This window comes from Porites lutea, chromosome 8, assembly GCF_958299795.1.
Source record: "Porites lutea chromosome 8, jaPorLute2.1, whole genome shotgun sequence".
NCBI classification, from domain to species: domain Eukaryota; kingdom Metazoa; phylum Cnidaria; class Anthozoa; order Scleractinia; family Poritidae; genus Porites; species Porites lutea.
Genome location: NC_133208.1, coordinates 18,366,524 through 18,389,497, shown reverse-complemented (window position 1 = coordinate 18,389,497; position 22,974 = coordinate 18,366,524). Strand labels below are relative to the sequence as shown.

Below are 22,974 nucleotides of genomic sequence, written 5' to 3'. Positions count from 1 at the left end.
TATGGAGCTTTCCGGGACAAGATAATAATCCTATCAGTATGGATCATCATACGTTTCTGGGAAACTGCCCACCTACCCCTTCCCGAAACCAACACTAAAACTTACTTCCTACTTAGGGCAAAATGTTGGCTTAAGGGAGGGGTAGGTGGGCAGTTTCCCAGAAACATATAATGAGAAAATCCTGTCCCCGTAGTCGTCCTCGTCTTCGAATCTAAAGGTCTCTAATATCTTTAAAAATTAGTCATATTATTACTCTAACCAATTTCGGGCGGATTCAAAGCCAGATATTATCTCCTTTAACACTTATTCGCGAGCTCATTTTTGAAAGTCGGATTTTCTGGTTTCTCCTCCCCCCCTCAAAGAACAACAAAGATATTTCAGGCGAGTGTTAGCGCACGCAGTGTTTTCCTAGATACGAGTATACTCCCGATCATTTGGTTGCTCAGTATTTTACATCACCACACAACTTTTTCAGATTGTGCCTATGGCCTGCAAACCGGCCTAATGGGTGATTCGCATTTGAACAGTAGCTCTGTGCTTAGCAGTAATTATGCAGCACCTTATGGAAGATTACGGAACAGGACTAGTGCTTGGTGTCCAAGAAGGTACCGACGTTATATGCTTCATTACAATCACATTTCACGGATCGAGGCACCATTAAACATTCTAGAAACGTCAATGTAAATATCGAAATGAATAACGTGGGAGGATGGGGAAACGGACTGCAAAAGGATTTTGAAACAGCTATCATCGTATCATAAGATCTCCTCCAGTTAAAAAGTGTTTTCATGGATAAAAAAATAGACACTCCACCTATAAGCCACTTTTAGCCTTCGCAGTTCAACTTGGGTGAGAAACGGTATGCACTTAATTTTATGCCAGGATCATACCTCATAACCAGTTGATAAATAACAAGAAGAGGAATTCATATTTACTCAGGTAAAGCCAAGTAAAGTTTTCTGCAGTATGCATAAGAACAATACGCAACAGTGGAAAGTCACCCTAAATGACGTCTTACAGAGGTGAACGCATAGTGCCCATGCGTCGTTTGCGCACATGGATTGAAGTTACCACTGGCAAAAAAGATGCGAATCATTTATACGAGTTTCTCGCGTTTATGCAAGATATGTTCGTATAGCTAGTACGTTTCGCGTCTTAAGACGGTTCTTTAATTTTTCCCCGTATAAATGACCCCATTATTTACTTATTTTGTGAACATCTTGATACAAATGGACAGCAAACGCGTATGATTCTGCTCGGTAAAAAATGTATGTGCTATGTGTCTTTGTTTTATATTTCAGTGATGATAAAAATCCATACTATGAAGTTGATCTTGGTTATCCAGACGAAATAAAAGGTGTGGCTACTCAGGGCAAAGATATCCAAGACGGGAAATACTGGTTTGTGAGATCATTTGCGATGAGCTTCAGCCTGGATGGAAAAACCTGGTTTAACTACACTGGAGATGGTTCGAGAACTAAGGTCAGCGTGGAGGAGTGGGTTCTCTAGCTTTTGTCCTATTTAGTACACTTAGGCAAAAAAACCCCGAATTGATCGTTAGGTGGATATGGAGAGAGCTAAGGAGAAAATAAAGGAAAAATCAGGTGCCTTAATCTAGCAAATAAATAAATTGGCTTTAGGATCAGTAAAAGATTCTTGGAAGCTGTTAGCATTTCATTTCTATCAACACGACCTATAACTAAAACATAAAAGAAGGAGGAAAATGACGGTTCTAGCAATTTGGAGGCTGCGCTGGAGACTGGGTGGGTTTAATGTCGAATTGCACTATGGGACAGACTTGGAAGAAGAATTTCAACCCAGTTTCTCGCACAACTTCGTAATAGCCAAAAAAGGAAGTGACGGCGTTCCCAAAACAGTCCCATAGTACAATTCGACACGACACCGATCCAGTCCCCCGCTCAAAATTTAATTGGCCTATTGTCAGCTGATGCTACTGGTACTTTATATCTGTATGCAGATTTAGGCTTTGTATGCTTTTTAAAGGGGTTACGTCACGAGGATATTGTTGTTCTAATTCAATTCTGTAGTGACGTCATTACTTAGTGCCTTTACCCATACACACACTGCTCCAGTCCAGTTACCATGAAGATGTTAAGTCGCAAATTTCATCAGCGAGCACTAACCATAATAATTTGTTTTGGCGATTTTTGCAGGCGAAGTATTAAAAATTGAAAGCGTGCACAGATTTTTTTAAGTGTCATTATCCATGTCCATCCTTGTCATCCGTTGTAATAGACGACACGAAACAGTTTCAAAACCTAAGTACAGTCTTCAATAACAAATCTGGACCATTATGTCTGGAATTCAACTGATGGGAAAAAAGGTTTAGCTTTTTAAAAAGGTAGTAAATAATATAAAATAGCACCTTTAAGTTACTCTTGATTCCGTCTTTCTTCTCAGTTTAGATCAAACTGCTGTGTCGTTGAACTATTGTCTAACAAAGTTAACCGAGATTGATCTCACTTTCAGGTTACTAATGTTTTCTATTCATAACATTCTCAGATATTCATTGGTAATTCTCATCCATTAATTGTGGAGCCAAATCCAATAGAACCCTCAGTCACAGCTCGATATGTACGAATAAATCCAGTTAATTGGAACCAGAAGCCTTGTCTTAGATTGGAACTATACCGATGTTCCATTAGAGACGGTGAGTACTAAAAAAAAATTAATTGACACAGTCAAAACGCAAAGACTTAGTATAGTGGTCGCTTAAGAGAGGTGATAACTTATGAGAAAAGAAGCACAGGGGATCTCTTCTGAGGAAATGTCCGGACACATCCAGTTTATGAAAGTTAATTGATTGCATGCAATTTTTAAGTTACGAAATCATGTGGAGTTCCATGTTGCTGCTAAAAGTTCGTATATTCTAGGTAGCATAGTACAGACAGAAAACATAGAGATCAGACAAGCCGTCCTTAAAAGAGGTTTAAAGCAATGGGAAATCATTGAACCGTCAGCCCCAAAACGTGGTCTCAGTTGCGGTCGCTTATCAGCTGAGCCCTGTTATCGTTTACGAGAAGTTCGGATTATAGGGATTGACTGGAAAAAGTTTGGTGTTTTGGACTATATGGGTTGTGGCCATACCATAGGATCTAGGTGGTGGTCGCACGTAAAGGTTTGACGGTATTTGGAGGTTCATCGTTCTGCCTTTTTGGTCAGACGAAAAAAAGCTGTGTAAAATGAAATAAACTACGAAAGGTTTTTTTTTGTAAGAAATAGATTAACTCATGGTCATGAAAGGCAGCAAAATTAAAAGTTTGAAACGACGTTACTGCAGTTCGCGTTATGTTCTTAGGGAGCTTAAGCAACGACGACGGCGACGGCAACGAGAACGGCAAAAAAAGCAATAGAATTAGAATAAGCGCGATAAAGTTTGAAGCTGCGCAACTTTACTTTTTAAGTGACGTTTCCGTAGCCGTCGCCGTCGTTGTTGCTTAAGCTCCCTATCAACCCGAAAAGTGGAACGGAGAACGAGCACAGGGAACAGAAAATTAAAAAATGGGAACAAAACAGAGAACTGGAAATGAAGTAACTGATAGCGCTAAGCTTCAAGTTGATTAGGTTCCCATTTTTCATTTTCCCATTCCCCGTTTCCCGTTTAGTAACATCCCTCCCAGAACGAGCAGAATCTTTTGTTCTGTGTTCACGACCAGTGAATAAATAATTAAGAGGTTTAAACTGATAGAAATGGCCTATAGAACGCTGTGAAAGGCCAAGTTAAAAAAAAAAACATAACAAAAACATTCAAAAAAGAAGTCTGACAGGTTCATAATTAATGCACTTCATGAACGAACTAGTGGCCATCGTTAGATGATGAAGGTTACATGCCAATTCTTCAGTCTTCTATGAAATAAATCTCTAAAATTGCTTGATAGAATTTGCTTTTAGTTTAATCAAGCAAATCGCTGAAATACAACATAGGCTTTGCTTTCTTTAGCCTGGTGTTTATCCTTCTTTATGTTTATGTCTTTTAGCTGATCGTTACGAATTATGAAGAAGATGATATCCAGTGGAGACCTTCAATTCTGTTACTGCTTCATTTTCATGGTCGTAATGCTCTCCACTAGGAAGTTTACTGAAGAAAGTTCCAAACTGGTTTTAAAATGCATATTTGTGCTGTTTTCTGTGGACGTTGAGAATCTTTATTGCTGAACCGTTTCCACAATTCCTCATCTCTATTCAATAACATAGGCAACTTTGTATTGCGCCACTTGTGATAACAAATGTTCATGCAATGTGCAGTACTGAAATACTCCCTTAATGATGCCCTCTATTTTAGTTAAGTCAGAGGAGAGAAAGGTCGCTCTGAGGCAAACATCACAAGAGGATGCTGCGTTATTACGACAATATTGCAATACTTAAAGGTGAAAGTGAATGAGATGGTGAGAATCTTTTAGACCCACCATTGAACAGACAATGATCGCAAATGCGTTGATCTCAAGACTAAAAGAGAAGCTGCCGCTAACATATCTACATTTTACTTCAAACAATAAACTTGCAACCATTGCACATAAGTCCACAAATCTATACTTCCTCTCCATGCACAAATCGTATTATTTTAATGGTAGCACGGAGCACACAACTGTAAAATGGGCTATTGTCATTGTTTTCCTTTCATTTGTCTTCACAGGGGCGTAGCGAGGTGAACGCATGGAACAAAAGTTAGAGCGGCAAAGGCGTTCCAAATTAGGGGGGGTCTGGGGGTATACTGCTCCAGAAAACTTTTAAATTTAGGGTCTCGAAAATACCGTTTCCTGTGTTTTTCTTTTTCAGTATATAAATAAGAAGGATGATGAATTAGTTGTTTATTTTACCCATCTTTCGTGTCATCGGTAAGTTAAGGTACAGTGTACAGCAGCGGGAAAAAAGGGTAAAACAGTGACGTTATCTACGAGGTTACAAGCAAAGGGCGAGATGTGTACCCTTCAAATGGGCAAACCCTGTTACAACGCCATCAATATCATCGTCCTTGTGCTGGCATATGTACAAAATTGCAAGAGAGCTCAATCGCTCGTCTGTCAGCCCACCATAACGTTTCTTGCCGTGCGTTTATGGAATAAGAGAGGGTAAAGGGAATACTAACACAAAAACACCAATATAATGATGAAAATTAACAGTCATCCCGATTAAATGACAAAAATGCTACCAGGAAATTTTTTCCAGATTTCAGCTGTACGCACGGGCGCAAGTGCGTATAAGGAAGCTATACCCCAGCTTCAGACAGCAGCAGTTTTGGTCTGAAGTAGGGTAAAGGAGTTTATATATTTTAGTCTGAGATTGGTTTAGCGTTTTAGAATGTACACCACACACACTCCACACGAGACTTGTAGGAGCAATTGAAGTTTCATGTGTGGAACGCATTTTGACCACCGGCGAGCATACCTCCACACTTTGATGTAGTTTACAGGAAAGCATGAAAATATCCGTTTCTTAAGGGCACGTAGTTTGAGATGGCATTAAAATGATGTTATGATGAGCAAACAAGGTAATTTAGAGTAGTAGCAATACACTTAGGCATGCTTTATGCTAAAGAAACCGGGATAAGCTTCGGCCGTTCGGGCCTTTGGCTCGTTTGCGCCTTTTCCTTACCTTACTTTACACTCGCGTGCCAATTGATCCAGACTCCACAATTAGGCGTAAAGGCAAGTCATTCAAGTGCCAAATATTCTAACGAGTACACGAGGAGAGGATAACATCCTCTAAACTGGGTAAAGCTTAATATATACCTTTACAGTGTAGATGGATCAGACACAAAAACGAGTTTATTACTGCATACAAACAGGACGCAGGGAATTTTAATATTTCTCTAGTCCACTTCTGAAACAATTTTTTGTGCACGTAACTTTTTTTAAGCTGTTTAGGTTCTAATATAATATTGTAATGTATTTCCTATTTTCTGTCCAATAAGCCTTATTAAAACTCGTTTGACGGTTAGCTACGTAACTGTAAAAACAATAAAAGAACACAATTGACTATTTTCCAATTCCCCATAATACACTCTGTCTGCCCCCCAAATTTTGCATAACTTATTGTCTTAAAATGCTCTTGGGAAAATGCAATACTCCCAGGAGCATTTAACAAAAATGGTTTATGCAAAATTGGGGGGCAAACAGAGTGTATTATGGGGAATTGGAAAATAGAGAATTCAGTAAGCAAGTTTCTTCCATTGTTTTCTTTACCACGTTTTTAATAATACGGCGATTTTTAGTTCTAACGTCTTAGCTTACCTTATCAAGGTTAATGGTTGGGAAACACGGAAGGCCACATGACAGGGACAAGTCCCGAGGATATATTGGTGGGACATCTCCCCTGGACATATTGCGAGACACGGCCCAGACATATGTTGCAGAGTATCTCCCGGGGATATGTTGCAGGACATGGCCCGGGGACATATTGCAGAACATGACCCAGAGATATGTAGCCGAACTCGTTGTAGAGATATGATATGCGCTTAAACAATTTTATGTCGTGTTACATATTTGTCCCACGAAATTCAACTTGTTAAACTTGATCTATAAGGCATACCCCGGGAGCAAAAGGGAAAATAAATTATTTAACACGTCTTTGCAACGAAATTTATAGTTGAACCAATAAGAGACACTGAATGAATGTCCTCACAACATTTTCTGAGGGTACAAACATGATTTTGCCCCTGTTACAGGCCCCTGTCATATTCATGATCCCTCAAAACGTACGGTGTATGGACAGAGTAATCCTCTCGATTTTCCCAATTCCAAGCTCACTTCATGCGCGGCGCAGTCGCCCATTTTCACCAGGGGCGGATCTAGGGGAAGGGTGCAGGGGGTGCGCACCCCCCCCCCCTCCCTGAGATGACCTGCGGTTTTCTAATACAACTGGTATTCTGCAAAAAAAACTATGTGGTTTATTGGTGTTGAAGTAGAGCAAGATACGAGTACACCCCCTCCTAAAAAAAATCCTGGATCCGCCCCTGTTCACTTTCAATAAGAAAAAGGTAGCCACGCAGTCTGTGTTACCGTTACTCATACGTCCTAAACCAAAGTCCTCTGGACTCACGCGATCTCTTTCGGAGACTATGTGAAATGTCACAGTCACGATAACCTATGGTCTCATGTATAAAAAAGAGGTTTTTTTGGGGGTGGCAGCAGGACCGGAGGCGATTTGTAAGTACCATTCTCCTGTTAAGTCTTGCAATTATCTTATTCAATTCACTCTACAGTACATTCAGTTCTGTTGTATTTTTTCTTAAGAAACTCCGTATTCTCTATTGTTATTGACCAAAAATTTCCATTCTCTCGATACAATTTCCCTCTTTCATTCTCTTCTGCACTTTTTTTGATTAATTTCGGTTCTTTCCTCTTCCCTTTCCTTTGCCCTTCGTCGTTTCTTTGGCAGCATCTTTGTTTCCCTTCCCTCCTCTTCCTCTTGCGCTCCCTCCTTTGGTTGGTTTCTTAGTAGCCTTGATCATTGCATCGTTCTCAATATCATCCTTCTCTTGACTATTTTCCTCGCCTTCTTGTTCAAGGCCTTCTTCGTCCATTCCTTGGTCATCCTCCCCTGCGCCGCCCTTTCTTCCCTTCTTTGGCGCCGCGCGGATGGCGTACGGCGTTTTATGTTTTTCCTTGTTGTATGAGCGTGTAAACGCCGCTTTTACCTACACAGAAACGTTAAATAGCTAACGGTGAACATAACGGAACCCAATATAACTGACCCAACACAGTAAAATTTTCGATAAGGAAAAAGCGACTACGCGATCCATGAACCTTCTTTATATACACTAGCTGGGTTTCCTTGATCAAGTCAATTTTTTTGGCCATGGTTAGGAGTGAAGGGGTGATGATGTCGCTCTCCTTCAGTGCAAGTTACGAAAAGCCTTTGAATAAACAGTCGGCGACAAAATTTTTGCGACAATTACGAATGGTGTTTACTTCGCAGAAAAAGAAACAAAAAGAAAGAAATAAACAAACAAACCGCATCCTCCCTCCATTCCCCCGCCCCCATTTCAAGCTGAGTGGAATGTCACTTCCTACGTGTAGCTTGAACAGCGGCACAACATCGCTTAGAGGAGGTGGGGAGGGAAATCTTACATTTTTTTTTCGAAGTGGTTAGTCTAGATGGCCCTTTAGGGCATATAAGTCCTTCAACTGATTTTGTCGCCGATTGGCGCCCTACAATCCTTTCACATTATCAAAATCTTGAACGAAGTTTAGAATAAAAAAAGATACGCACCTTAGACGGGATTGACGCTACAGGATCTCTTTGGCCTTCAAACTGGCCAACCTCTATAATGGAATCCCAGTCTTCTTTGGTCAGATCATAATCTTCCATCACTTGAATTACTCTGGACACTCCGGAATTGATCTCAGTCGAATCCTAACGAATCAATCAGTTTTTACACACTTTGTTTTGACGCCAATAAAAGGCTCTCGCGCTCTTGAGATGTTCGGAAATTACAGCACTAGATTCATATATTTAAAGGGACAATGTAAGAGGACTGTTTTATTTTGTTTGTTTGTTTTTGTTTTTTCAGAAGATTATAACATATAGTATAAAAGAAAAACCAGTCCCTGCTATTTTGCATTTCTGAAAGTTTAGTCTCATTCATGTCATTCTAGGCAGACTGTTCACAGTCCCCTGTTTTTCAGTGAGATCGTCGAGATACAGCGCGTCTTACCGTTAATGGCCGCCATCTTGATTTTCAAACGTACCGAGGGGGCGGGTGTCGGGGATTATAGCTCTAGGGGGAGGGAGGTGAGACAAAAAAAAAAAATTCTCGCCCCCTCCCAAACCGTTCCCCGCCCCCTAAGTAGTTTTGACACTTATGCAAGATGGTCGCCCGTAACGCAAAGTTTTCGATCTCGACGGTCTTACGGAAGAATAGGGGACTGAACAGTCTACATTCTAGGCGAAGCCGTAATTCTCTTTGCTAATAATTAGGACGATACTCTGCCATTATTCGAATAGCATGTTGACCCAAATACGTCTTTTTGGCTTGCTTGGCAAAGCAGAATGCTGCTCACAGAACTAACTGAAGAGCCTTTTAGCGATGGGTATGAATAAAGTTTACTCTCCTTTTACAGAGATTCTAAAACGTTAAAGCAAGATCAAAAATTGTCCATACCTGTGCCATAAGAGGCGTTGTTAGAACTTTCCTAAGATGGGGGACGTAATCTAATGCCATGGACAGCTTACTTGAAGAGGTACTATTTGGAAAGGGGTGGACAATTTATCAGAGAAAAACTAAAGGACAAAACACCACTAAAAAGCAACAATTTAAGTTACAATATGCTTGTGTTTCTAAGGAAATCTGCAATGACAAGTCAGCTTTTAAGCTAAAAACTCAAGCGACAGATTCGCTGATCAGTCTTGTTGTGAGACATTGCTATGTTTTGAAGAGTTTTTTTTAATCGCTCAAACTGCGAGTCGAAATCGTCGCAATATTTGATTTTGAAGTCATAGGAGCTCGTCTCTTAACTTTGTTGAACTCGCGCAAGCACAGTGTATGTCCTTTTCCCTGGCAATGATAAACAGGCATGCATGATAATGATGTTTTTTCCTTTCACTCACTGATACAGGCGACTCAAAGCAGTGGCAGATCCAGACCTACAGATAATTCGGGCCCGGTCATCCAGACCCTGAGATAAGGGGGAGGGGGAGGGTTGTTTGAAAAAAGATATTTTCGGCCCTTCGGGCCTCAGTTTCGTCTAAAAATAAGGGGGGGGGGGAAGGAACGGACCCCTCCCCTGTATACGCCACTGCCAAGTTCTCCGGAGGAGAAGGGACCTTCTGATCATGCATGCACGTTGCAAGGTTTTGTGTGTTTGACGCCAAAAAAGGGACAAGATTGATTGCCGCATTTCGAGCTATTCTGAACTTTCTCTTTTCACGGTTAAACGTTTGAACAGTTTGTTTTCCTTACTTTAATCTCATGTGACTCTGCAGTTCCTGTAGAATGCGGTCTAGTCTGCCACGTTTGGAATGTTTACCAAGCCACTGGGGAAACTCAATTCTCTGCCCAATGCCACCACTGATAAGATCTGACGGGATCACGCAAGACATCATGGCCTAGAAATTGAAATCACCACTACAATAAGCTTCTTCTAAAACTGGACCTCTGAAATTAACAAATTCTCAATAAAATGCTTCAAAAGGTGTTGAGAAACTTTGTACGAAATTAGAGGACGTTTATGTTTTCGTTACAGACTCAGTACTCAAGTCACGTATGGTTGAGTAAGATTGTTGAAAAACTCATGTTCATTTAAATGAAATCCTTTCTGCAAAACTTTCACATTTGCCTTGGGCAACAAACTCGTGTAATCAAGGAATAAAAATGAAAAATAATAGTTTCAAAAATGTCTCAGTTCTAGAAGATAAATGAATGATGATGATGATAAATGATGATGATGATGATGATGATGATGATGATGATGAATAAATGATGATGATGATGATGATGATGATGATGATGATGCTGCTGCTGCTGATCATTCCCCAAAATTTTAGTTCCCTTTTCTCTTTCCCTCCTTAAAGTAAAAGAAGCCTAGGAAAAGCAAACACTCTGTTCACGCTAAACACGCTATTCACTTGGTCTAACAAGAGAAATTCCCACACTACCAATTTCTCTCATTTTTCCAATGATTTTGCGACAAATTAAGAGTAACAACAACAACGGCAACAACAACAACAACAACAACTACTACTACTACTACTACTACTGCTGCTAGACTAATACTTCTATTTGTTGCATTGTTTGCATCGGAAAAGTGAGAAGCATGGGTTACTGAAGACTTCTTCGATCCCAGAGTTTATTGCAGGATAAGCGAAAAACACGGGAATAGCCTGAATACTAAAGAGACAGGTCAAGAAATTGCTTACTGATGTTACAGTGAAAAGCGATATAAACGTAAACAACGGATATGGCCTGAATACTAATAGCATGCATCTTGAAATCAGTATCTGATGTTGAAGGGTACAGTGATTTAACCGTAAACTGCGGGTATGGTCTGAATACTATCAACAAGGATCCTGAAATTGCTTTTTGATGTCAAAGTGTACAGCGAGATAAGCGTGATATACGGGGATGGACTGAATTAATTAACTTAATTAAAAAAAAAAAGACAATGAAAATCTAAAAAATAATAATTATAAATAAAACAATAATAATAATAATAAAATAAATTATTATAATTATTATTATTATTTATTATTATTTTATATTATTCTTGTTTTTGTTGTTAATTAAATTCAGACCAAACCCGTAGATTACGCTTAACTCGCTAAACACTTTAACATTAAAAAGCAATTTCAAGATCCTTGATATTAATATTCAGACCATATCCGTAGTTTACGCTTATCTCGCTGTACACTTTAACATTAAAAAGCAATTTCAAGATCCTTGATATTAATATTCAGACCATATCCGTAGTTTACGCTTAAATCTCTGTACACTTTAACATCTGATACTGATTTCAAGATCCTTGTTTTTTGTCTTCAGATCATACCCTTGGTTTCCGCTTATCTCTTTTTAGGCACCAAAAGCAAGAATAATTTTAACAAGTACCGTTAAGATTTAGTTCCACAGGTAGTTTGCTAATGTTTTTCGTGTGTGAAGGGAATACCGGTTATCGCGTGTGAGGCGTATTTGGACTGAATAATTTAGTCAGACTGAGGTTAATTTATGCTCGCACTTTCAGTCAGCTAATCCAGCCAATGGCACAGACTTGTTCTATCCCCCTAAGTATTGTGCTAGATATAACATGGCCAAGAGGCCTTGAAAAAACGCTTTTACTCGACTTCGTTGGCTAGTCAAGATGAGCAAGCCTTGTTCGCAGCTAAACAGCAAAGTTATAAGAGATAAAGTGGAGTGTCACATAGTAGCAGCAATTGAGAAAACGTGTTCTGTTGTAGCATTTAAGTGTGTTTGGAGAGTAAGCGATGAAGAAATTCAACAAGCCTGGAATTGGATCTGCGAAAAGCGAGATGAATGTGATTTGGAATTGTCGAAACTGAGCGAGGTTTGCTTTTTCTTTTCGGCAATAAGCACCTCAAAGCTTGACAGCAAAAAGAAAAAATCAACAACATCAGATGAAGGACGAGAAATCGACGAGTCTAACGAAGAATCTGCCATAAACCCCTCTCAAATTTCAACGCCTGGAAAGCAAGTTTTCCCAGCAATTTCGTATTGGGTGGCTTGCCAAACTCAAAATGGTTCAGCTGTTAATCCCATGAAAATTCAACGTGCTCTTGGGAAATGCGGCCTCGAGTTCTATCTTTCCAGGGCATCAAGGAAAAAAAATTCTCACGACTTAAACCAACTCTGCCAAGTTTTAAAAGATCACAAGAATCCTTGCCTGATGAATTTTGTGGAGGCTTCTTATCAGCATTGTCTCAGGTTAGTATACTCAATGCAAAACTGTTATAGTAAAGGCTATAGTTAACCAAAGAAATCAACACCTAGAAGTCCACCCTTATTGTTGCCATCTTCTCGTTGTCAAGCAATGTCTCTAATTAACTGTCTTGACTCAAATAAGTAACAATATGCAAGGGTGCAAGTGGCTAATTAAGTGCGATTTAGACCATCTGGGAATTTCAACACGAAAAAGAGCGTTAATTCAAACTTTGATGCGCTACTCAAAAATTTATTCTGAGATAGTAACCTTGTCTGTTTTTTATTCTTTATTGACAGCGCCCTTCAAGACGAAATAGATATTAGTGATGAAGAACAGTCTCAAGAAATGTTGTCGACAGAAAATGTGGTTCGTGTGCGAGTGCTTAGGGAAGAATTTAAACCGATGATGACTACATCTATCCGAGAATTGCGCCGCGCTGGTTTGAAAATCGATTGTTTTGGTCTCCATGAAAACGAAAGCAGCACCCCGGGCGTAGAAATACCGTGTACACCACATAAGCCATTGTCTTGCCCACTAACAGTTCTTTGTAACGACATCCATGCCGCAATGAAAAAGCTTCAGTTTAGTGTCTACCGGGGAGATGTGTACAAGAAAGTTGCAGAATCACAGTTTACTTTCAAGTTCCTTTGCTCCATGAAGTCATTTCTGTTAAATCTTATGGAGAACGAGTGCTTCAAAGACAGGCTTGTCCAACATTTTCAACGAGTTCTACCACTTCTGAGTGAGCCAGAAAGTTCCCTGATTGGCCAACTTAACATAGATCGAAACTTGGTTGAAGTGCAGAATGGCTGGTTTTGGTCTTTCTCTGAAGGAGCTTTTGTACAAGGAGTGATCCCAGAATCAGAGGTGAGAGCATACGTTTTCATCAGTAAAGGTTGTTTTAATTCCGTTATCACAATTTCCTTGGCTACAATTTATCTGCTGGCTAAAATGACAATGTATCTGTTCAATAGAAAAGTCGTTTTTCTATTACTATACAACATAATTAACCTTGGAATATGTCAAATCAAGTGCTATTCAGTTTCGAGTTACCTAATCTAGGACTACTCCAAGTTGGTTGGCGGGTAAAGGTTTCTACTTGTTTTACCTATTCATTACATGTTTGTATGTTTTAACAGTTCTTTTTTTTTTCTGTTTTCTACAGCGAGGTATCACATCACCAAGAGCGTATGTCCACTATGACAGCCTCCAAGAGCCCGATCCTAAATACTTCGAGCAAATTCTAACCAATAGCCTACCTGAAGGGCAAATACAACAGTTTTGCGCTGATTTCCTCGCGCTATTCAGAGATAAAGAACATAAGCGACCTGTGCCATGTGCCATCGGAGCTTCTGACAGCGGCAAAACGAGCCTGTTCAGCCCAGTGTTTCAAATTGTGCCGTTAAGCCGAATTGCTCGCGTGACCAAACAGAAGAGCTTTAACAAGTCGATGATTGACAGCTCCACGGAAGTTATCTTTCTCGACGAGGCATACAACAACCTGCTCGACATCGATGACTGGAAGATAATTTGTCAAGGCGGTTTTACATCCCACGATGTAAAATGGAAGAAGGCCCAGGGGTTCCACTGCCGTGCAAGTATGTACATTACATGCCAACAAGAGATGGACTTTGGCGAGGCCCACAATGACGCGATGAACCGAAGACTTCACAAGTACTTCTTCAGAAGCTTGCCGCAAGTTAACCCGGAGGCCAACCAGTGGCTGCGAGAACATGCAATGGGCTGCATCGTATGGGCCCAAAAGATGGTTGCTACAAACTCCACTACCGCACAGACTGGAAGGACTTTAGGAGATCGTGAGGACGGTTTAGAAAGTGAAGACATTCAGAGAATTTTGTCCGTTTCCCTACTGGACGAGAACGCCCCCGAGTGCAACACGGAGGGCGGTGAAATCTCACTCACGGATGAAGAGGAGAGTGGAGCCGAAAGCGACAGTTCCGATGAAAATGAAGATAACAACCACATAAACAAGCTTCGCCATGAGCTCGAAAAGGCGATGCCGGGTGGGTTTCGGCACAGACAGCTGAGCATGCTCCTGCGAAACGCTCAAACAGAGCACAAAGCCATCCAAGATCGTCAAATCGCCGGACGACGACGATATCTAGTAAATTTGGGAGTGACCAGCAAATCGCAGGCAGATCGACTGATTACGCATCCCGACGAGCCACTACCAACCGACCTCGCCCGCAGAGAACAACAGGCCTTGAATGATAGGGCAGAACGTCTCGAAAAGCAAAGGGAAAGAGATGAACAGGAGAAAGTTAAAAAAGCATTCTCTAATCCGTGGCTGTTAGAAATAGAAAAAGAAATGGCTGAGAACAATATGCGTTTAGAGAGAGGCACAGACCCCGACATGAGTGCAACGCTGACGAGTCTTTTGGAGATTGATTGTGAGAAACTCCGCGCATTTCACGAAAAACAAGGTACCCTTCGCCTGCAGATGGCCGTGGAAAAAAGGAAAGAAATCTGTGTGAAACGTGGATTAGTGGATCCTAGGTACGCGAGTTCCGTCAGAGATGTGTACTCACCCTTACCGGTTATCGTCGAAGGTAGCAACCAAAACATGTCTAGACCAACGGCTGCAAACGACGATGGTAATACGCCAAAGACACCATCTTACGACCCGCCTGAGGACACGCACCAGACGATGTTTACTCCACCTACGAGCCAGGAGGTCGTCGAATCGGAGAGCGAGGACATGTTCATTACACCGAAGACACCTTGTTACGAGCCCTCATTTGATGAAAGCATTTGCACAGGCTCTTCACCATTACTGAGGCGAGTACCCTCACCTGACAACAGACCTTCGAAGCGAGCAAAACTCTCGAGAAGCCAAACAACCGAGGGACAGAAGCGGGTGACTAGCTTTTTGAGTTCGCAGAAACGTGTAAAAAAGTAGGATCAACTTAGGTGCCCGACATGCAATTTAAGATATACTAAGTTAAACTAATTTGAAGGCCTTTACGCCCGGAACACTTGTATTATTAATGCTTTGTTGTCAGTTTCAAATACCATGATGGCATGGTCATGCCGAGGAATTCAGTCATTAAATAAATATTGACGTCATGGATTTAGCTTACATTATCTCCTCTTTCTATATTTGTTTTCGCATTTTACGTAGGGCTAAAGTTTGCAATAATTCATTTATTTGAGTTCAAGAATTTAAGATAGCTACATGCCCTTGAGTTCGTTCGTTAAGTAGGACCTTGTCAACGCTCCGTCGATTTTGAATATGATCCAAATCTTCTAGCGGCTCGGCTCAGAAGAGAGTTAGCCGTTCTTCCCTTTTGGAACTGAAAGTCGGGGTCTGTTAGAATCGCTTTCCATTGCCCAAATCCGTACCGTTTAAGTCCAGCTTTGAGAAATTTGTCTTCCTCGGGAGTGAACATTAAACTCTTTCGTCGCGTGCTTGTTTCGGTCACTCTGAACGCATTTTCGCGCCTTAATTTTGGCACTCCTACTAGAGGCTCGCGTGTTGTATCTGTAATTACGTCTTCTTCGTCATTAGAAGACGTATCGGTTTTGCCAACATCTTGTTCTTGTGAAGAACTTGAATTCTCAGAAAGCATGGAGCGTACGTCCATCTCTAGCTCTGATCCCCTCTCGCCCTGTAGTCTTTCCAAAAATGCATGCGCTTTGCTGGCGACTTCGCGAGATCGCCGTTTTTGATCGTGAACTCTTGCCACAACAGAGCTGTGTTTCTGGTCCTCGGAGATCGCATCTTGCGCGCTGCTGCTAAGAGTTCTAGAGCTTGCCGTCTCCACTACTTGGCGGTAGCGAGTTGGGTGAACATACTTGCCTGTTGCATCGAACACCAATTTACTCATTGCTTCTCCTAGCTTGTTATGCTGTCGACCATTTCTCGTGACTAAAACATAATCACAATTAGGCTTGAGAAGTGGGCGAATGTGGTTGATGTAGCCTTCCAGGACTTGCATACTGGTGTCTGTCAGGAAAAGCGAATCAAAACCATACTTTCCAGCTGTCTTGAATTGTTTTTGGTCTATGAATCCGCCGTTAGTCTTAGCTTTGTCGACCATTTCTACGGTTAGATATTGGTACGTCATCGGACGTGAGCCTTTAACCTTGATAAACAAATAGACGGCCAGAAATTTGGTAGCAAACGATAATTCCAGTGGGGAAACAGTATCTGGTTTATCCCTGCATGTTTTAAGCACGCTCTCGTAGCGCGGCAAGTAACGCCCCACCACCTCTAAAAGCTCTTCCATGGTGGCCCAGTGTCCCTTGGCTTCTAAAGCGTCAATATCGAGTTCGCTGGTCCATTGCAACCTCATCATCTTTGAGACGGTTTTTCGCACCCTTTTTAAGTACATTTCGGCTGTGGACAGGCCTCTCCATACTGTTTCTGATGCGCCATTTACTTTTCTGAAATCCGCTAATTCTGCAATGGCGTCCAAGTAACCTATGCGTCCCGCGTGTCCGAGTTTCCACTCATCCTGCATCGTATCAACGAATTTAAATAGGAGATTCGGTGAACATAGGCTAAAATCAACAATACCAAATGTGAGTTCCTCTTCGTCTTCGCAACAGAATTTGAGAAACTTTAAACACCTGCTGACAATTTGCTGTGCTTGTCGATCGCTTTTACAACCCCCGCCGCTGCCAGTTAGCCATGTGAAAAAACTCTTAGCAATGTTGTTTTTCAAGTCGAATGAGGCAATTGCTCTCGTTGCACGTGGAATCGTCCGATCGTTGGCTTCAAGTTTCTTGGATTGATTATGAAACGATTCCATTTGAGCACTGTTCGGCTTCTCGTCGAAGTAATAGTACCAACTGTGCTTGTTCTTTACGTGTTTTCTACAGCCTCTTTGCGTAGTGAATCCATCGTGGTTACAAATTTGCACTGGGCAGTGAAAAAGACCATCACAATCATCCTCTTCTAAGTGAAGTCTCTTTGGTTTAGGCGAAGCATTTGCTAACTTTGACCAGTTGACATCCTTGACTCGTTTGTTCATCTTAAGGATTAGCTTGAAATCGATATCGTTCTAAAGTATGCACGCGCTTATACTAGCAAAAGGGTCCCCAAGAGATCATCCTATTCGCCAATGAGATATTTGTTAGCCCATCTCTGCCCACACTTGGTCATTCTTGCCCCTTGCCCCATTGTTTTCTTGTCCGTATTTGGTACACAATTAATCAAAAGGAACAAAGACACAAGCCTGAACTTGCGCGGGCAAGCCCGAACGCGATTGAACATGTAGCGGGCAAGTCTCGTACTTAACTTGATTGTTGAAGGATATATGTTTTGATAAATTTGTATAGCCGAGGTGATGGACAGTAGTTTCAGATAGCGTACGATAAATAGGAACTATTGTTCCTTATTCCTTTTTACACTTTGCGCAAAATGGAACGCTAGTTCCTTTGTCACAAATTCGGAACCTGTTCCCATTTATACGCGGAACATAACACTCATTTTGAGGAACAAAAAACCACCTCGATTAGGAACAATTCCGTTCCTGTTGGGCATGAATAGGAACAATTTGAACCGAAAGGGAACAAGGTGTTCCGAACAGCAGTGGATATGCCAGTAAATAGGAACAATTTGTTCCTTACTGTGTAGAGTGAGAAATTAGATTGGGAACATTTGTTCCCCAATCACTTCGAAAGGAACATGAAGGGAAATCGGAACTGTTGAAAGAGGACCTTTTGTTTCTGAAAAGAGCAAAGAGGAACCAGTTGTTCCTTCTGACTGAAATGAAAAGGAACTTTGTGTTCCAATTTGCTGCTAACGGACCAGATTGTTCCGAAATTTGCCGACCGTTGTTCCTATTGTGCAAATAAAGTTCCTATATTGTGCGTTCCTAGGTTGTTCCTAAAGCCATTAAAGGAACAAAAAGCAAAAACGCGCGGAACACTACGTTTTTGAAAAACACATGTTTCCTCGTGTCGCGTCACTTAAAATCAAACTTTGAAAGTTTCCTCATGTAAAAAACTGCCTGGCAATATTAAGGACAAAAATTCAATTGAAAACTACGGTGTTTTAACCTGAAATGTTGCTATCATTACTTTTGGGGAATGTATATGATGATGATGATGATGATGATGGTGGCGACGATGACGATGACGATGGTGATGAAAATAACGAGAGTCAACTTCTGCTGGCTACACAGGATGTACGGTTCATTCTAATACTTCTACTTCCAGCAAAAATTACCATATAAATTCACTGCAGATCTGAAAGATTCGTTAAAACTTCTTCTGACTCGTACCTGCATCGGCAACATAGACCAATGTCCATTCTGTCTGATAAGCTTTTCAACCGAATCTCCATCACAGATGGAGTCAGCAGTCTTGCTTAGTAGAGACAGCGTCTTCTTTAAATCACCACTAAATAAAACACAGGGAAGTAATATGTATCAGATGCGAAAAAATTAAGCGATATCCAATAAATTGCCCACTTAACTAAGGGGGTGAGGCGTTGTGACCGAGCGGTTAACACCTTGAACTTTGAATCTACAGGTCCGCGTTCAAGCCTTTCCATCGCGTTGTTTCCGTTTGATCTACTATATTTCTCTAAATCACGTGCCCAGTTGTTCAAAGTTGGCTTACGATAACCCAGGGTTAGTGCGAAATTCGAATTCAGAAATAGAGGCAATGTATGAAAGGTAACGCGTAATGTATCAGTCAATTGCAGCTTCGCCCAGCGCCCCCCCGCCCCGCCCGGGCTATTGCGGGGCATTTGCCGCCTTGTAAGTCCGGGGGGTGTGGCATTTGTGAATTTTGCGCTGCCTCGGGGTCGGGCATTGCTGGCCTGTTCCAGGCTCTCAGATAGTGCTCTCCCCAGTTTCCTCCCGGTTTATTTTCGTGTTTGCGCTTTCTCAATTCAGCGGACCCGACTTTCTCGGAGCCTGGAACAGGCTAGGCATTTGCCAACCCCGAGATTTTGACACGCACGCGGTTTCCTATTAGAATATAACTACACAGAGGGTTTTAGTGGAAAAACAAGAAGATTGGCTCATCTGTCAAGGACGGGAAAAAAAATGAAGAGATTTGCAAAGGCATGTTCTCGATTTTATGCATGCATGTCTTCATTGCTTATCAAACCAGAAGTACATACCGAAATTGGGAGCTATCGATGTGAATCAACGTTTTTTTTGGTTATTGAATCAAATTTCTGTTGATATTATTTAAAAAACATCCTTTCATATTTATAGAGGTTTATGAAACTATTCATAACAGTTAAGTTAAATTTTAATGTCAATAATTTTATAACAATACTAAAACCATAAACTGGTGTCGTCGTGGCGTGAAGTCTTAATTAGAATAGCACCATTACAAAGGATTGGAAGGGAGACGTTAATTGAAAAAAGAAATCGAACATTAAAATGCTTAAAATGGCACTACTCGACTGTGCGATCAATGAAAAATGCTGCAGTGTTGACGGAGGACGGGGCATTTGCCCGCTGTTTTCGTACCCACCACGGGGAATTTGACAGTTCAAGAGTCCCCACCCCCGGGAAATTGCCATCCAAGGCCAAAAAAAAAAAGCTAATTCCCGGGGGATCAGCGGGGATGCGGGCGCAGCTGGAATTGACTGATGCATAAACGTAAAAGTTGAGTTAGGTTCAACTTTTACCTTTACGCGTGACCTTTCATACATTGCCTTTATTTATTTAAGTGCGTAAATTTTGCGTGCGTTCGCACGAAAAAATTATGCGACAGTGGAAATCAACCTTTAGGGAGCTTAAGGTGGTCCGAACCTATTTATATGCGTGTTGGTTATGTTTTTGATTTGCGTTTTTCAGAATGAAAGATTTAACCGATTTCTATGATTTTTGGCATCCATTATAATAAATAAGCAAGGGCCAATTTAAAATTGGCCCTTGCTCACCATAGAGTCTCCAGTAGCTCAAGTGGTTAGAGCATCCGACTAGATCACGGAGGGTCGTGGGTTCAAATACCATCTGGGACTCGGATTTTTTTTCCGAGTCCTCCTCAAATTAATATCATGTTGTTGTTGTTTCATCTTCAATATACTCACTTTGGAGGTTGGTTGGCCGCATCTTTGATATGCTTTAAGGTGACAGCGCGATGCTGTTAGTGAGTTCTTCACTTCTTGTGTGCCTATCATTACTTGGCTGTGTAGCCGCGTGATGCGGTTCCAGTCGAGACCCACAAATTGGCCCTTGCTCACCATAGAGTCTCCAGTAGCTCAAGTGGTTAGAGCATCCGACTAGATCACGGAGGGTCGTGGGTTCAAATCCCATCTGGGACTCGGATTTTTTTTCCGAGTCCTCCTCAAACTTTAAGAAAATGTTATTTATTTTCTTGTAGGTATAAAAACCTTAGATCAAGCGTTTGGCCATGTTCTCACGATAAGCCGTCATAGGAACTATATCGGCTAGGCCTTTTCGCCCTATAAAAAGGATCTCGGAATCTGGAATCTGGAATACGGCAATCTCATCTGGTGCCGGTGGAATACAGAATCCTGGGATTTGGAATCCGGAATACAGCTGAAGGAATCCAGAATCCCACTGACGATTAGAATCCAGAATCCAAGTTCCACTGACAAAGAATCTGGAATCCACGGCGTGGAATCCAGAATCCAAGACTGTCTTGGATTCCCTTACGTGGGGTGAGCCTTTGTTCACACATGGAACACTACAGTGAAAAACCGCCTTAAGGCCACCTCGGTAATACGGTCACCTCGTTATTACGGCCACTCTTTTTGGCTGCCTAGCAAAAACCGCCATACAGTTTCTTGTAAAACAACCCTTGTTAATACGGCCAATTTTTTTGGCCCATTGGTGACCGTATTAACGGGGTTCCACCCTATTTTCTGTTCTACTTTTGTGCCGGAGCTCTGCAAAACTACGTCCTACTTTAAGCCGGATCGGTTAAGGACCGACTAACGGGGCAAAAAAAAATACAGAGTGGGTATTTCTTAGAAGATTTTAAAACTTGTTATAAACTTACCGCGACTGTCCAGGGTCAACCAGTGCATAGTTTTCCTGCACAAAGAGTGGCATCATGGAGTAATCACAAAAGAACATGTCTGATTTTTCAATCAGGTTCATCTTCGAACTCTCATTTCCTGAGAGAAGTTTTCTTACGGCATCAAAAGCACCCTACAAAAAAAACTGTGTTTAGGGAACGGCTATTATACCTCAGCAGTTTATATTTTGCAGAAAAAATGGCTGAAACCCGTAAAATTTATATGCGTCCAAATTTCAACACGGAAAATACTGGTTTAGAGACAGTAATCGCTTACTTACATAACAGAGCTGTCACGTATGCTCAATATTCGTTTAAAACTTTGCAAAACATATTACAATCAAATAAAAACTACTGATTTACGGCAGTTTACGTAAAATTATGTTACTACTCTACTCTATATTAGTGCCACGGAGAAAAATATGGCCAACAGTGTCCACTTTAATCATAAAAATATTCAGGAAGCGGTCTGTCCACTTCACTAAGGTAGTGATAACATACTCGGTAAATTGAAATACAGTAGTTTGAATAAATTGGTTTACCATTTTAATATCTTTTTGGGCCCTTGCAGCTTCTGCTTTTGCTTGATCGTAGTTAAGGCTCTTTTCCTTGGCAGTCCACATGGACATATTGTGAAGAACCTGTCAAACAGGAAAAAAAATCAATCAACAAAGAGCCTGAATGAAATAAAGTAAAAGAAAATACAGGCGCAAAAAAAGAACAACAACAAATATAAGAGCCACCAACGAAATTTTCAATTTGGAATATATTTTAAAAAAAGAGAGAGATCCAAGTGACAGATTTCAAAGAACTGAAATCACTTCTCCCATCTCAAGATTAATTTGCAACGACAATACATGGACCTACACGTGAACAATAAATTTAGATTTCTTCCTACCCCTCCCCCCCCTCCATCCATCCCCCACCTCAAAACAAAACAAAAAAAGTTTGTTTAGCTAACCTGTCTGACATCCTGGTTGGCTCCAAGAATAATTTGCTCCATGGCCTGGGGAGGAATCTTGAGTCCTTCCTTGAAAGCGATGCTCATCATAGCTCCCTAGTGAACAAGAAAAAGAAAACACTATATCTACTGTACTTTAACTGATAAAGTCGACTCCCGATAACTCGAAACAAGCAGGACAATTCTTTTCCCAACATAACGCTCTCTGATTGTTGGTTAATGCTACTGAGCACAAGCGCGACAAGTCAACGCCCTATACTAAGATCGGGTCGAAACAACAAAAAAGAACAGAAACAAAATGGCGCGCTTCACTCGAGGAAAGTCTGTTTTCTCTCCCGACTGATGACCAAACCAAGAGAGACTTTTAGAAAGTATAGCCTATCTACGGATCTTCCCAAGAGCTATTAGTGGAACCCGGTCAATACGGTTACCAGTGGGACACGCCACAGTGTCTGTATTATCCGGGTGTCCGTATAAAGCGGGCTCTCAGAAAAAACTTCAAGGACACCACGTAGCATTTTACTAGAAAACGTTGTTCAACAGACCTTATTCACGATACCCGCCATCTTTGCACGTGCATAAGGGCTGATGGGTTAAAAGCAATGTCAGGTGGTTTCTCAGGCGTAAACAAGTGATAATCTGTCA

At 41.2% G+C, this 22,974-nt stretch overlaps 4 protein-coding genes across 4 annotated transcripts in view; 2 read left to right on the top strand and 2 right to left on the bottom strand.

Moving 5' to 3' along the window:
• Positions 1–504: 504 nt before the first annotated feature.
• Positions 505–4,091, top strand: LOC140945276 (neuropilin-1a-like). Its single transcript, XM_073394325.1, has 5 exons — positions 505–605; positions 1,302–1,482; positions 2,524–2,671; positions 2,895–3,139; positions 3,999–4,091. The coding sequence occupies exons 1-5, from the start codon at positions 505–507 to the stop codon at positions 4,089–4,091; spliced, it is 768 nt and encodes a 255-aa protein (XP_073250426.1).
• Positions 4,092–6,961: 2,870 nt separating this feature from the next.
• The window catches only part of LOC140946027 (replication factor C subunit 1-like), a 34,093-nt gene continuing 18,080 nt past the window's right edge, over positions 6,962–22,974 (bottom strand). Inside the window, exons 16-23 of the mRNA XM_073395094.1 lie at positions 22,330–22,425; positions 21,911–22,009; positions 21,351–21,502; positions 18,644–18,761; positions 9,923–10,068; positions 9,125–9,206; positions 8,233–8,376; positions 6,962–7,657 (exon numbers count right to left, since the gene is read on the bottom strand). Of these exons, the coding sequence (XP_073251195.1) occupies positions 7,343–7,657; positions 8,233–8,376; positions 9,125–9,206; positions 9,923–10,068; positions 18,644–18,761; positions 21,351–21,502; positions 21,911–22,009; positions 22,330–22,425 (1,152 nt within the window). The 3' untranslated portion in view covers positions 6,962–7,342. The remainder of the gene's footprint in view (positions 7,658–8,232; positions 8,377–9,124; positions 9,207–9,922; positions 10,069–18,643; positions 18,762–21,350; positions 21,503–21,910; positions 22,010–22,329; positions 22,426–22,974) is intronic.
• LOC140946605 (uncharacterized) lies at positions 12,450–15,312 on the top strand. The gene is made up of 2 exons (XM_073395725.1): positions 12,450–13,259; positions 13,558–15,312. Exons 1-2 carry the CDS (start codon positions 12,738–12,740, stop codon positions 15,310–15,312), a joined length of 2,277 nt encoding a protein of 758 aa, XP_073251826.1. The 5' UTR covers positions 12,450–12,737.
• On the bottom strand, positions 15,527–16,963 carry LOC140946025 (uncharacterized). The gene has a single exon (XM_073395093.1). The coding sequence runs from the start codon at positions 16,874–16,876 to the stop codon at positions 15,623–15,625; it is 1,254 nt and encodes a 417-aa protein (XP_073251194.1). The 5' UTR covers positions 16,877–16,963; the 3' UTR covers positions 15,527–15,622.

What these genes read in the sequence shown, in the direction of transcription:
- LOC140946025 (XM_073395093.1), bottom strand. Translation starts at nt 16,876, where the DNA reads ATGCAGGATGAGTGGAAACTCGGACACGCGGGACGCATAGGTTACTTG.
- LOC140946605 (XM_073395725.1), top strand. Translation starts at nt 12,738, where the DNA reads ATGTTGTCGACAGAAAATGTGGTTCGTGTGCGAGTGCTTAGGGAAGAA. An exon ending in GAGTGATCCCAGAATCAGAG is followed by an intron (nt 13,260 to 13,557) that starts GTGAGAGCATAC and finishes TGTTTTCTACAG; the next exon opens with CGAGGTATCACATCACCAAG.
- LOC140945276 (XM_073394325.1), top strand. Translation starts at nt 505, where the DNA reads ATGGGTGATTCGCATTTGAACAGTAGCTCTGTGCTTAGCAGTAATTAT. An exon ending in GAGATGGTTCGAGAACTAAG is followed by an intron (nt 1,483 to 2,523) that starts GTCAGCGTGGAG and finishes TAACATTCTCAG; the next exon opens with ATATTCATTGGTAATTCTCA. An exon ending in GGTGGTGGTCGCACGTAAAG is followed by an intron (nt 3,140 to 3,998) that starts GTTTGACGGTAT and finishes TATGTCTTTTAG; the next exon opens with CTGATCGTTACGAATTATGA.